Source organism: Melopsittacus undulatus, chromosome Z, assembly GCF_012275295.1.
Source record: "Melopsittacus undulatus isolate bMelUnd1 chromosome Z, bMelUnd1.mat.Z, whole genome shotgun sequence".
Taxonomy (NCBI): Eukaryota; Metazoa; Chordata; class Aves; order Psittaciformes; family Psittaculidae; genus Melopsittacus; species Melopsittacus undulatus.
This window is the reverse complement of record NC_047557.1, coordinates 27,935,435-27,949,274: the sequence shown is the minus strand read 5'-3', so window position 1 is coordinate 27,949,274 and position 13,840 is coordinate 27,935,435. Positions and strand designations below refer to the sequence as shown.

At 38.7% G+C, this 13,840-nt stretch overlaps 1 protein-coding gene across 1 annotated transcript in view; it reads right to left on the bottom strand.

Annotated features, from left to right (window-relative positions):
- Positions 1 to 13,840, bottom strand: part of DOCK8 (dedicator of cytokinesis 8) — a 73,863-nt gene that overhangs the window by 17,501 nt on the left and 42,522 nt on the right. Inside the window, exons 28-37 of the mRNA XM_031054319.2 lie at positions 13,238 to 13,407; positions 11,476 to 11,621; positions 10,569 to 10,751; positions 9,786 to 9,921; positions 9,124 to 9,211; positions 5,470 to 5,566; positions 4,167 to 4,301; positions 2,179 to 2,331; positions 935 to 1,093; positions 271 to 371 (exon numbers count right to left, since the gene is read on the bottom strand). Of these exons, the coding sequence (XP_030910179.1) occupies positions 271 to 371; positions 935 to 1,093; positions 2,179 to 2,331; positions 4,167 to 4,301; positions 5,470 to 5,566; positions 9,124 to 9,211; positions 9,786 to 9,921; positions 10,569 to 10,751; positions 11,476 to 11,621; positions 13,238 to 13,407 (1,368 nt within the window). The remainder of the gene's footprint in view (positions 1 to 270; positions 372 to 934; positions 1,094 to 2,178; positions 2,332 to 4,166; positions 4,302 to 5,469; positions 5,567 to 9,123; positions 9,212 to 9,785; positions 9,922 to 10,568; positions 10,752 to 11,475; positions 11,622 to 13,237; positions 13,408 to 13,840) is intronic.

Genomic DNA, 13,840 nt, shown 5'->3' with positions numbered 1-13,840 from the left:
GGGGCCTATGAGGAGAGTAAAACTGCTGAACCCAAGACTGTTCAGTGCTCATCAGTCCCTGACTTCCATTCTTGCCCAAGTCTATGTCCACCTCCCAGTAGCTCCACTGCAATAGTCTCATTCCTCCCATCTGGGCACTTCGTGACAGACAGCTGCAATAAGTGGGAATACACACAAATGGAACATCTGGAGGGTTTGTACACAGCTTGTTTGTAGAATGCACAGTTCTTGTGCTTACCTCACTGCATCAACATTTCTAAATGGGTTCACCTGTACATGAGATCCATGAGCATCTCCGGATCCTCCTGAAATTCCCTCATTTTCACTGTATCTGACAGGATGCTGTTCAGATTACACAGCAGCTCCTCTACCTGCAGTAATACAAAGAATAACATGCCTTTCTCAGGTGTTGTTTTTTCTTTCTAGAAAAGTAACAGCATCTGACCGGATGACGTAACTTTTAGTCCCTCTTACCCAAGAAAATGTCAGGAAGCTGAACTACTACAAGTTTTCCAAACTCTATTCAATGCAGACACAGCAGATCTTACATTTTACTTCATCAAAATGAGCTGGAATTCTTTGACCTGTTTATATTTTCCTTGATGCTATTTGTCTTCAAACACAATGAATCAAGTTCCCCCTTGGAAAACTCTTAGAGGCTACAGTTCCTGCTGGGGTCTATAAGACAGTTGTACACAAAACTAAGAGATGATTTTCCTGTCATGTGATTTCAAAAGAACTCTTAGGAGTTTATTTTATGGAATGATGTCCTCTACTTCTTCCCTGCTTATTGTTGTGTTAGAAATAAACTCATGCAATAACCCCTGCATCTTTATTTTCATTGCTTTGGAAAACCAAAGTCTAGGACTTGCTCCAAGCATATTCTTATGTGAAAGCTCCTGATAAAAGGCACAGATGTCATAGAAGATTTTACCTGAATGGGAAATGGAGTTGCCTGCATATCTGCATCTTCCTCTGCATAGGCTAGGATGGTTCGTAAGGACCGACGAAGGAATTCCTCATTAAACTCAGGTGATTTTCCAACCAGAGAGGCTAGTGACATGGTCATCTGCATCTTCACTCTTGCAAAATTCTTTTAGAAGAAAAGACAAAAACATGAAAGAATGATGGTTGCACCGTACATATCAGTTCACATACCTCTGTCTACCATATAAATCATATCCACTATCTCTTGCTGACACCAAGCATGTTAAAGTCACAGTTCACACAGGCAGTCTCTGGTGCATCAAAGCTTTTCCTGTTTTACCTGATTAAGACAAAGTTCCCTAATTCTGACATGTCTGTATTTTGGGGAAAGAATGTTTCTTGGAATACATACTCTCACTTGAGAGAATGGGAAATCAGAAGCTTCTCTTTCCCCCACTGTGCTGGCCAGTGGGTGTGCTGATAAGGTCACCCACAGGGAAGAAGGAGAGGAATATTCTGGAAACAACTCTAGGAGGCAAAGGGCCCCTGAAGGCTTCACCTGGTGATGTACTACGCCTTGCTGATCATGGTGTCTCAGAGGTATATTTTCCTTCTGCAAAGCCAACACTTTTTACATATTCAAGGCTTTTAAAGTAAAAACTAGGGAAGAAAATGCTCTGCAAGATCAGACGCTATCCACAATGCTAATGCATGTCTTTTCATGTTAGCACATTGTGAACCTACATGCCTAATATACGTAGTTTGCTCCATATGTATGGCAAGGATCAGAGCCTAGCCCAAGGCCACCAAAGAATTCCCATTAAGGCAGCACACAGTAGTTGTACCGAGGTTGTAATCGCACTGGGATAGAACTAGTATAAGTTTAAGCGACACAGGAGTAGAAAAAAAAAAACAAACGTGATAAAATTAAGAGTATTGCTTATACATTGTATAGCCGTTTTATCAGAGGCCTAATGCTGTCCCATTTAAAGATGCATTTACAGATGTTGCAGAACACATTTTCCTAAACAAAAAAATAAACACCAATTAAAACTACTTTCCTCTTACAACTCTAGCACTTCTTCTGGACCAAATGTGCAAAACAGCACAACGTTGATATAACTATTCATAACATGTATATAACGTGACTATTCATCTGCAGATGTGTTCCATTTGTTATCACAAGTTCAGGTTCTGTTTCAACTGATGACAAAAAAAGGTGGCACAGAAAAATACTGCTCAAAATCTTACATTGGTAGAGCTGAAGCTGTATCTCATGAGGAGATAAAGAGTGGCACAGGCTTGAGTCCGTGTGATATCTATGCTGCTACTGCAGTGATGGAGAACTCTTTGACACAGGTCAGCACACTGTTCAACCTCCTCTTCAAACAGGAAATCTCCAAACTGAGACAGAAAACATTCATTAGCCTTATTTCTGGCCATTAAAGATTCATTGGCTTAGTGAACAAAAATCATAAGACTCAGACAACAACTAAATTTTACAAAACCTACATTTTATTTTATTTTATTTTATTTTATTTTATTTTATTTTATTTATTTTATTTTATTTTTTATTTTTTACTTCTGATTCCTGTGATGCTATAGGTTCCATTTTCAAGCTTTTCTACAGAGTTTGAAAATAGTGTTTGTATTTTGAAAAAGAGTGATAGAAAGAAAGAATAAAAAATTTCTCAGAGTCCCATTCTCCAGGAGCTTTTAAAAACATCAAATGTTGCAAAGTTCTTAGAAGCATGGAGAGTGGTTATTTTCAAAATACATAATGGTTGATGACACATGCAAATACTTCCTTAAGCATAAGGAGCAATTACTAGCTTTTTGCATCAACACCTTCCCTTCCCCAGCCCTCAAGAGTGTTCTTCCTCTTACTGTGTGCCACAAAACTTCCATTGCCCAGCTTTCATGCCAGACTCTCCTAGTGTCTCCATAATGCACCCAGCAGACAATAAACCCAGGGGGCTGGATGTCTGTCCTAAGAAACTCTCACTGCAGGCAGCACAGGCACACCAGTACCATATTATATGTACATACATAGGATTGCTAGAGGTGTGTGAACAGAACACAGGATATTACTCCTGGTTTGCAGGCCCATTTCCCAGTTCTCCACCTATCTTCACTCCATTATCTCACTGTTTTATGTCTAATTTAAATTACACGCCTGCTGGCCCAGGGTTCTACCATTTTTATTTGTAAAATAATATCTATATACCTTCAGTGTAATAAAAATAATTGGAATGATTGCTTCATAAAATACAGAAATGAGTCAGCTTAACTAGAAGATCTATTTCAATAACAATTGCTTCACAAAATTCATTATTGTAACTGGAAGTTAGCTTTCAAAGATAAAGTACAATTAAAACATAATTATGAGTTTCATAATTACTGAGATATCTACCCTCTAATTAGACTTTGTCAGCCAATCTGCATTTAATAGCAAACAGACGTTAATTGGACAGGAGTGTCCTGTTTGGTATTTGCATTTTATAATAGTTTTGGGGTAAAAAACATTTAATGGATTTTTCCTTTTTGGAACTGCTTTTCTTTGTAGGAGAATGAATCTTAAACAGATTTTAGAGAGTCCTCATGAAGCACCTAATCCAGTATGATCCATATTACAAAATTTTGGGTCAAATTCTGTCCTCTTTTTTCTTAATTTGTGATGAAGGAATGAGAGAGATTAGGATTTGGTTTAGCTTTCAAGCAGAATGAGGATGAAATCTGCCAACGTCTTAAAATCTACTCAGAATTTTGGAACTTACCTTAGAAGTAGAAACCTAATGATTCCCCTATCTCTGATGAGTTAGCCTCAATTACTCTGCTCCCCAGCTGGTTTGAAACTAGTTCCAATGATATAATTTAGATTTGAATTTATGAAATCTGTGCAATCCCTGCCAGTAGGACACCTAATTAAAATAAGAAATTTGAAATATAATGGGTGGATTTTTTTTTTACCTTTTCATTAGTAAATCTTCCACATTTAAGAGTAGACTGCTAAACCCACAAGATTATTCAGATTCAGTTATTTCATCTTACGTGATCAATAAAATAATCTTACAAAAGCTGTAGAAGTCCCTTAACATCCCTACACATAGAAAATGTATTCATAGATGCAACACATGCCAAAGGAAGAGTGGTAAGTAAAGGCACACAGCTCTGTTCTAGAAATGCTGTTCTAATAAGTTGATTGGAATCATGAAAACAGAAGTATTTCAACAGCATACCTTAGCAATGAGTGCTCTGAGTGTAGCAAAGCAATGAGTCAGGTAAGTGGTGCTCTGATCACAGCCCAGAGAATTTACCAGGACCTTCAAAACTCCTCCTAAAAGATTGTCTCTGCATTCTGCTGCAAAGCTTGCCTACATGTGAGAAAAACAAAAACCGCATGAGGTAATTCAACAATGAACTGGCATACAGGAACGGAAGTTCTGCTGTCTTGTCCTTGAGATACACCCAGCAGTTCAGAGATTGCAGTTCTTTTATTTGTTAGCAACTGCTTCAGAGGAATTTCAAAACACTTTTGTAGTGATCAGGAAGACAGAAGGGAAAACGTCCAAAACATTTCCCAAAATCCACAGACCCTCCAATGATTTTTTAAGCTCAGCCAGCTTCTGCAGTAACTTTTGAAGCTCTGTCCACCTTCTGGCTAATCTTTCATGTACCCTGGATGAGGAAGTGATCCCATAGTGGGCAAGCACCAGCCTTTCCTTTGCTTCCTTATGCTCTGATTTCCTGGCATATAGACTAAATCAGCATACTTGGTATGCTCTGATCAAACCCACAACTCAAATTGTGGTGAGGCTAGGTGCTATGAATGGTGTCATGCAAAAATCATGCTCAGTACTACAAAAGTCCAGTAGCTAAATACTCTTCTACTAACAGGTTTTCAGGAACAAAGTTTTCTCCTCGCCATCTGTGAATATAAACAGTGGAAATTGAGAGTCTCTCCCATAAACCAGAAGACCATGTCTAAGCAGAGTCAACTGTCATAGCTCCACTGTTGTCGAAGGACCTGTGAAATTTTATTGCATCTGACTCCTAGAAGTCAGTTCTTACATCTTATATTGTTCATCTTACATTTTCATTTTACATTGCTCTATGCAGGTGGAAGATACTTTACTGCACTGAGCACTCTGGGATTCAAGGTTAAATCCTTTTGTCTCACAGATCTATACATTCCTAGCATACATGAAGGTTTTTCTTAGCATCTCTTCCCCAGACTCCAGGATCAACTAATACGTTGAAATGGCTTTCAACATTTACTGAAGGTGGCAGATTTCCCTTTTATTCACAGTAGCATAATGCCCTGCTGTAGAAGGGGCTTGTGGCAATAGTGTAAGGCAGACAGCAATTCTGTCTTTGTATTCATTCAATATTTTTTTTCCTCTTCAAGACTCTAGAAGTTTACAGAAGATCTTTAATTAAAACATTTTGTACTGCATAGAAACAAAAGGAGAAATGCATCCTGCTTCCACTGACTTCTGAGGGAGCAGGTATTAGTCATAAGCCAGCTCTGCTGTTTCCCACCTGGATGATGTTCTCTTGCATATCAAGAATGATCAGGTTAGCTTCAGTTGCCAGGTTTCCACTGATCAGAGCCTCTTGATCTAGCTCAGCTTTTGTCCTGTGAAAAGGAGTTCTAATTAAAGCATGCAGAGAGATAGATAGCCTGCTGTTTAAAGAAAGCCAAAATACAGACTATACCATTCTGAACAATTGCATAAGAGCAAACAGTGAAAACAGGGTCCGGAGGTGTTTCTTAAGAACTATGGAGTCAAAAAGGAGAGCTGATACCATAGAACAGAAGTCCCAAAGGGACACTTGAAACTTAGGCCCCTGAATAGTTCAAATAGACGCTTCTGCTTCCTTGATAGTAATCTGCATGATGGCTACTCTGCCCTCACTATCATATTCAATTGTTCAATAAGATATGTAGTAATTTCTGAATGCATTGCCTATGTCAGAACACTAAAACCCCAAATGGAATAGAAAGCAACTGATCTAACACTTCCAGAAAAAAAGTAAAAATAACAATCTTGGGAAAAGGGGAAATTTGTTCAATGCCATAGTAGCAGTGTTTCATGTAAGCAGTCAAAATGTCAGTTCTTAAAACTGTTGACAACATACAATGAGAAGTCCAGCATCTGCAAGGTCAATACTGCAGTGTCCCAGGCTCAGGCTCATTGAAGAGATGACTGATTGTCGTGGCTTAAACCCAACTACATGGTCTCTCTCTCACCCCCTTCCCCCCTTTCTTTCCTTCCCCCCCACTCCCCACTCCTGGAGGGATGGGGAGGAGAATCGAAAGAATGTAACTCCCATGGCTTGAGATAATAACAGTCCAGTAACTAAGGTATAATTCAAATCACTACTGCTACCACCAATAATAATAACGATAGAAGAAATAACAAGGGAAGAGAATACAATACCACCCACCAAAATGAGCCTGACCCAGAAGAGAGCAAACCCTTCCGGGTAACTCCCCATCCCCGGGCATAACGTTCTGTTGTATGGAATACCTCTTTGGCTACTTTGGGTCAGGTGTCCTGTTTCTGCTTCCTCCCAGCCTCCCCTCCTCCCTTGCAGAGCACTGAGACTCAGAAAGTCCTTGGTCAGACTAAACATTACTTAGCAACAACTAAAAACATTGGTGTTATCAGCTCTGTTCCCAGGCTGAAAGTCAAAACAGTGCTACACCAGCTACTAAGAAGGAGAAAAATTGACTGCTACTGCCGAACCCAGGACACTGATCCCTTTATAAGAGACAAAATGTGGTGGTAAAGGCAATGCATAATACCCTCTTAGTGTAGACTTAAGGACAAAGACTGGAACACAGCTCCTCTACAAGCTGAATGCTCTAAGAATAGATACTTATTAACTCCCAACAAAAGTGTATTTTCAGAGATCCCTTGTATGGTAGAAACACAAAGAGGAATCTTTGTTCTTTTTCCCAAACTGCCCAGAAAAGGGCTGTGGCATGGTCAGAAGCTGCTCTCTAGAACTTGAGATTAGAGCTGCTCTGATTTGGGCCAAAGTTCCTAAGATGCATTTCTGTGGCTGGAGCAACACCCTTACAATCAGTGACTCCAGATCTGTTGTTCAGATTACCTGATAATGTTCCATTACCATTTCTGCCTAGTGAAGTCTTACCCAGAAAGAAAACCAGAAAAGTAAATGCCTTCTTTGGGGAATAAACACTTCTAAGGAGAGCTAGGAAAGGAAGCTGGGGCAGTCAAATGGTTATTAATTACACAGACTCAAAGTAATGAAGATCTGAAGGCCTTGCCAAAATGCTTGTGTTACAATCAAGCTAGGGATCACTAAACATGAGTAGGAACTGAACAAATTAGGCAAAGAGTGCAGCCACTTGAACCATTTCCAGCCACCACACGTTAAACATGTTCACTGGATCCTCTCTTAGACCACTTGTAGCTTATAACTGCAACTACAATCCCGAAGCATTCTGGACTCAAGGAGAAGCAGGCTGAGTGAGACTGAGTAGCAACCTGTGCAAACCTGCTGTGCCACGTACTATGTGCAAACATCTGACTTATGGGACCTACACATTAAAGGCTTCCAAAAAGGAGGGAAGCAAAGAACTTGCATACCACAGTGATGAATGCTGGGTAAAACAGAAAGGCCTGGACAGCATAGAGAGTCATACTTATGTAACCAGAAGTTTTATTTTAAGTAGTTTAACTGATCTATTGTAAAGAAATATTTGAGCTGCTACTTGAAGACTGTTTTATTCTAATTTTAATGAAACTGGTTGGGTGAAAGCAAGCTGCTTTTGAGGAAAAATAAGAATAACCACACAGAATATGTACCTCTTCCAATATGGTGCAGAAAGTGGAAGGATTCTTTCTTTCAAGTTTGGATAAATTCCAAATTAACAATCTTGTGTTAAAAAAATGTATGTGATGATTATGGATGAGTGCTAGTAAACAACAACACAGTTGCTGCGCAGCACAAGTGAGTGAACTCAGCTCAAATTCACATATATTGAACGAATGAGCTCACAGCAGCAGGACTGGGGAGAGGCCAGTGTCTCTACATCTGACGCATAGTGGCCTGTTTAGGTAGCCAAAATTCAAGCAAGTGTCCATGGACAAATGGCACATCTCCTTTAGGGGAAAGCAACAAGTTCCATGCTTACAGAAACTTAAGCACATACCATATGGAAATGCTATTAATAATACAAACCATTCAACAAAATACAGTTTTCCATAAACCTAGTCACTGACCTGTCTACTACCATATAGTGCTGATAAGGTGAAATGTACTTCACAGACACAGAATTACAGAATCACAGAATCACAGAATCACAGAATCACAGAATCACAGAATGGTTAGGGTTGGAAAAGACCTTAAGATCATCTAGTTCCATCTAGTCCTGCCACAGGGAGGGACACCTCACATTAGACTATGTCACCCAAAGCCCCATCCAATCTGGCCTTGAACAGTGCCAGGGATGGAGCATTTACCACTTTGTTGGGCAACCTGCTCCACTGCCTCATCACCCTCACAGTAAAGAATTTCTTCCTTATACCTAACCTGTACTTTGGCTATTTAAGTTTAAGCCTCTCGTCCTATCATTACAGTTCCTGATGAAGAGTCCCACTCCAGTGTCTTTGTAGGCCCCCTTTCAGATATTGGCAAGCTGCTATGAGGTCTTCATCATAACTTAAAACTTCCTACAAGTAAAATATTCACTACAGAACCATCTTCCCCTACTCCTCTTAATAAATCTTCTCAATCTTAACATAGCATGTCAAACCCAGCTCAACTGATTTAACATAGCAAACCCGTATCACAATAGCATATACAGTGAGGAGCCATAGCAACACCAAAATAAATGTCATAGCAAGCCTCTGTGGAGTATTTGATACAACTTGTATCAGTAACTAGTGTTTACTACACTGATAAAAAGAAGGAAAAAAATGTGCAGATAACTATTTAAACTTCTCATTCAAGTATTTGTGATCTCTTTGTTGTGTCATAGCAACAGCTGGATATTCCTGCTACTTAAACATTTTCTATTTCTTTCTCTTTGGCAGAAGATGGAAAGGACTGAAACTGCTGATTTTGTAATAAAATGTTCCTAGGAGAAACAACAAAACATGAAAAACGCAAACAATTTTGGATCTAATAAAAGCAATATATACTAATTAAATTACTTACTTATCTTGCCTCTCATTTGCCTGCCGCCACTGAGTCTGCTCCTTTCTCCAGCGCAGGTTTTCACTTAGCCCCACTGATCTGTCATTCCCTAGCAGTGCAACATATATCAGTGAGATTAAAGCAAAAGAGGACACCTGAAGTCTGATAGCTCACTGAAAGAAGGAGATGTATGTCTATAGCAGTCTGTCAGAACTAAACCATTCACCTTTACAGCCTTAGGGCTTTAGTAAAGGATAGGACCCCATCACATTTTTCATCTAGATTTTTACCATATTAGCTTGTTTAATGTCTTCAAGGACAAGAACACAAATTATTCCATTTATTAAATTAAATAACCTCTTTTTTGATACAAACAATTTGCTCATACTGATAGTTTAGACACCATTTCTTGGCTTTTGATTAGACAGCAACACAGTTTCTCGGAACATGTTAAAACTTAGTTGGCCTCATATTTATCAGTCCTAACTACACCTTGGATAGTTGAAAGCTAATAATATTTTTCTCCATAGTAAAACCAAGAAAGGTCTGCAAGAGAAAGGTCTGTGTGTGAAAAATACAAGGACAAAAAATGGGGGCTACACATAAAACCCAATAAATTCATTTATGTCTACAAGCTCTTGAAATCTTCTCAAAAGACAAGGGGGAAGACGGGTGTTAAGTACCAGCTGGTATTCTGCAGCGCTTCATCATTTCTCCTCTGGCTCCTTCACCTCTCAGTAAAGCCTCTTCTAATCGGGCCTTAACATCTTGTGACTTCTGGAGTGCTTGGGTGCTAACTTTATCTGAGCTTTGTTTGCCCTGAAAGTAAAGTCAAAGCAATCAACACCAATGCCTCTATCATTAGGCATGAGTCAAAATTACATCTCCAAAACAAGACACAATAGAAGAGACATGTAGGGGGAGCAGAAATCAATGAATATGACTGACTACTATATAAAGGCTAAATAAATGTTGCAGATGAGGAAAGAGACAGTGTATGTACCGCTAATAAACACAAATATGTAGATCAGTGCTACAGAGAGAGAAATCTAAGTTCAGAGGGAAGATCACTTGATGCATTGCAGACAGACCCTGTCAGAAATGGAAGTCCTGATGTCCAGTCCTAGTTCTTAATTGAACTAGGTTCAATTCTTTAGTGTACTTTCTGGTACTTACAGGAACTGTAATACATTGCCCACCAAAAATAGCCCTCAAATCCCCAGGGAAAGGAAAATAATAAAACAATTTAAGTCAACTTCATGGGACTTTCTCTAAGGTTTTGGCTGTATTTTGCTTGAAGGGTAGTGTAGGCTATTTTAGCTGAATTAATTTGTCCATTTGTAGTATAGATCAAACAAGAGCTAATTCAACAGTTTTCAACAATTAATTTCTCCTGGACAGCCAGAAGGTAAGGGAAAAAAAAACCCAAAACATAGGACAACAAAATCAGGCCATGTTTCACCTACCTTGTACTCAAAGCATGACACACAAATGAAAAGCAAATCTAAAATCCTGTTCAACTGCATGGATGGAAGGTCTGCAATCCATTTCTGTATTAGATTCTGATCAGCATTTTTCATGATCCAGAGAAAACATATCAAAAGGTTGCGAGTGGTATCAGGACTTAATGTGGCACTCTGTCTGTAGGGCTAGGGCAGATAAAGTAAATGTCAGTTGAAAGAAGTGAAAGAAAAGGGATGTAATTCAGGTGAAGTAATGTTATTTAAATTTAAGTGAAATAGAATCTCAGAACTGGACTTTGGTAAACATAACTGTTTTCAGGTTACACTAATTGTATTTTTTGAATGCATGTGATTAGTAGCAGGACCAGTTGTATGCATGTGAAATACATGAAGAAGCACAAAAGCATTGTCTGTCAGATGTTTGTATTTTAATTTCCTTAGAATAGGGAGGAAAAAGATTCTATTACTGTTTGGTCCCTTTTCGCAAAGCAGTTGTGTCAGCCAAATTCTATGGGAGATAAAAAAAACCACAACAAACTATGAAGAAAAAGATATACAGAAGAAAATAAGGATATGAGTCCTAGATCCATGGATTCAGGTGAGACTGGGATTGGAAGGCACTGGGGGAGTCATAGTGGCATTAGTTGATCTGGAAATAAGACTAGATTGGTTGTGGAAAGAGAAATATGCATGTGGGAGAAAAAGAATAACTACTTACGGTAAAGGAGTAATTAAATGTCTAGAAGAGGAGTGGGATAAGATAGGAGGAATATGAGGCATTCTTTGGGGCTGAAGGAAACAAGAACACAGTTTCTCATGACTATAGTTATTAGTGGCAAGAAAGGATTAAAAGAGAAAACAAAGAGACTCATAGATGCAAGAAAGGAGCATGACAGAGCACTGATCATACCAGGGATACTAGATTTATTCCAAAGCTCCTGAGGTTGAGCTGATTCCCTGCAATGGCAAGGGCCACATTCTGGTTGATTGGACCTGCAGACTCTTCTTCTTCTTCTGTGTTTCCTGTGCGCGCTTTTCCGCTGCGAGGGTCTGAAACTAGATTTGAAAAATCCTATTGGAACTTCAGGAACAATCCAGTTGTTGATGCTCACGTATCACAGTCTTCAATTGGGCTGTAACCTAACAAATCAGTTAGAACCTCCATCCCTAAGACTGTGGTCTGGCTGATGCACCAAGCAGCAAAAAGAGGTGCAGCATTAGCAATACAGATTGCAGGCACCTGCAAAAACTGACAAATTGTTCCAATAAACACAGGGAAAGGAGATGTGTTCGATATACTCCAGGTGTTCAGAGAAGCCAGATTAAAAGCAAACACAATAGCAAACATGAGGTTGTCTCTGAGGTCCAGAGCTAAACCAGTATTTCATAAGACTGGGAACCATCCAGTTCTAGTCCATTTCAGGCAAGAGGAACAGGTCAAAAGCCATACATGTGTTTGGTGATATTCAGCAAAGTATGTTAGTCTGCTAAGAGCTGACAGAGCTGGTATAGCATGCTGGCTTAAGAACAAGTTTAATTTTAAGCATTTAATTCCTTCTATTCCCTGCTAGTTCTTGACATCACTTTCAACAAATAAGGGTATTTATACTTAAGTTTTGTAAAAATCTCCGCTTATTCTGAGTGTCCATTTTGTGTTTTGCAAGCCTGCTTTCCAGAGAAGTGGAGGGATCAGCCAGACCCAGTGTGTTTGGAATGAAGTTAACAGCCTCTTGTGACAGATATTAAAAAAGAAAGACACTTGGAAACCTAGCCATACTGGTAGACTTGGGCTTCCTTTTGTCATCTTCTTTTCATTTCTGGTATAAGAATAACACTTAGATTAGAGGAATGGGGTGTGAGCTGATTAGCCAATGTGACTTCCTTTTAGACTAGAGTGCTAAATAATACTTTCACAGTATTAAGGGTTTTTTTTTTGTCTAGACATCCACATGCAAAATATTTTTAGAAACAGTGACGAAAGTATGTTCTTCAAAGATTATACCTTTTTTCTTTAAAACCTTTATTCTATTTATGCAAGTGAAATGTAGCTTTCCAAGTAGCAGAAATCTGTCTTACAAGAAAACCTGAAATAGCTACTTTCAGCAGTATCATATAAATATACACGAAGAAAAATGCAAGGAAACAGCCTAAATAATGTTGGCTTAAATGGTTTGATAATGTGGATTTAAAAGGTCCATAATGTAGAGCAAAGTTTATAGTTATAACAGATGACAAAAATATATTTCCTGTGTGACAATTACATTAGCTAGAGATAAATTTTGGTATCACATTAACAGCACTAAAGAGCAATAGAAAAAGACAGAAATAATACAATAATACAATTTCTTTAATTGTGATGTAAGTCAATATCACTCTTGTTTTCTGTTAAACCTGTCTATATCTTAATATTTCTAGCAGGCTTTGTTTCTAGGATCATAATATTTACACTAAGAGATAAGCAGGAGTACTTACAGATACATCCCTGGTCTGTCATTTGCTCGTGAAGTGAGGACACTGAAGTTTTTCCTGTCTATAAAAATCCAGTTTACTTCTGAGCAAAGAAATATGCAATCTTACTAGACTGTGGGCAATTTCTGCACTTTTATGTTCGATAGACTATTTAAACAAGTCACTCTAAGAAGATGAAAAATACAAAGGGAAAGAGGTCTTACTTGTAAAATCATAGAGTTGTGGCAGAGAATCCAAAATGATACCAACCAAAGGGAGGTAGAGAGCTGCAATTTTAATCTTCACCTCTTTTTTTGAGCAACGCTGGTCTAAGTCATGGGAACTCAGCAGGCTAAGGATAGCATTGACAGCTTTTCTTTGCACCTTGCTAATCCTGTTAACATAAAAACCATCCATGAGCTCCATTAATGAGTCATGCACAAATTATCTGTAAATCAAAGATATAAGAAACAGACTGGAGGTGAAACAAATTAATACACCCATATTCGTTGGATAATCTCTTCCATTCTGAGCAGAGGCTCATGTTCCCCGCAAAAGATAGCAGTATTACATCTCCAAGCGACTTCACCACAATCAAAGAACATTCAAGTCTTCCAAAGTTCCCATAAAAATTCAATACTGTGAAGAGAAGTGCTTTAAGAAAAGCATCAGACTCCAGCCAAAGTTTAGCTAAACTCTTAAGTTCAAAGGCAGAGGTGTTTTAGAGAGAAGAGCAGCTAGATTTTCATGTTGTGCTCTCAATTTGGCGGTTTAGCCAACACTACCACAACAAATAGTATGTATTTATTTACTGGGTCCAACATAAT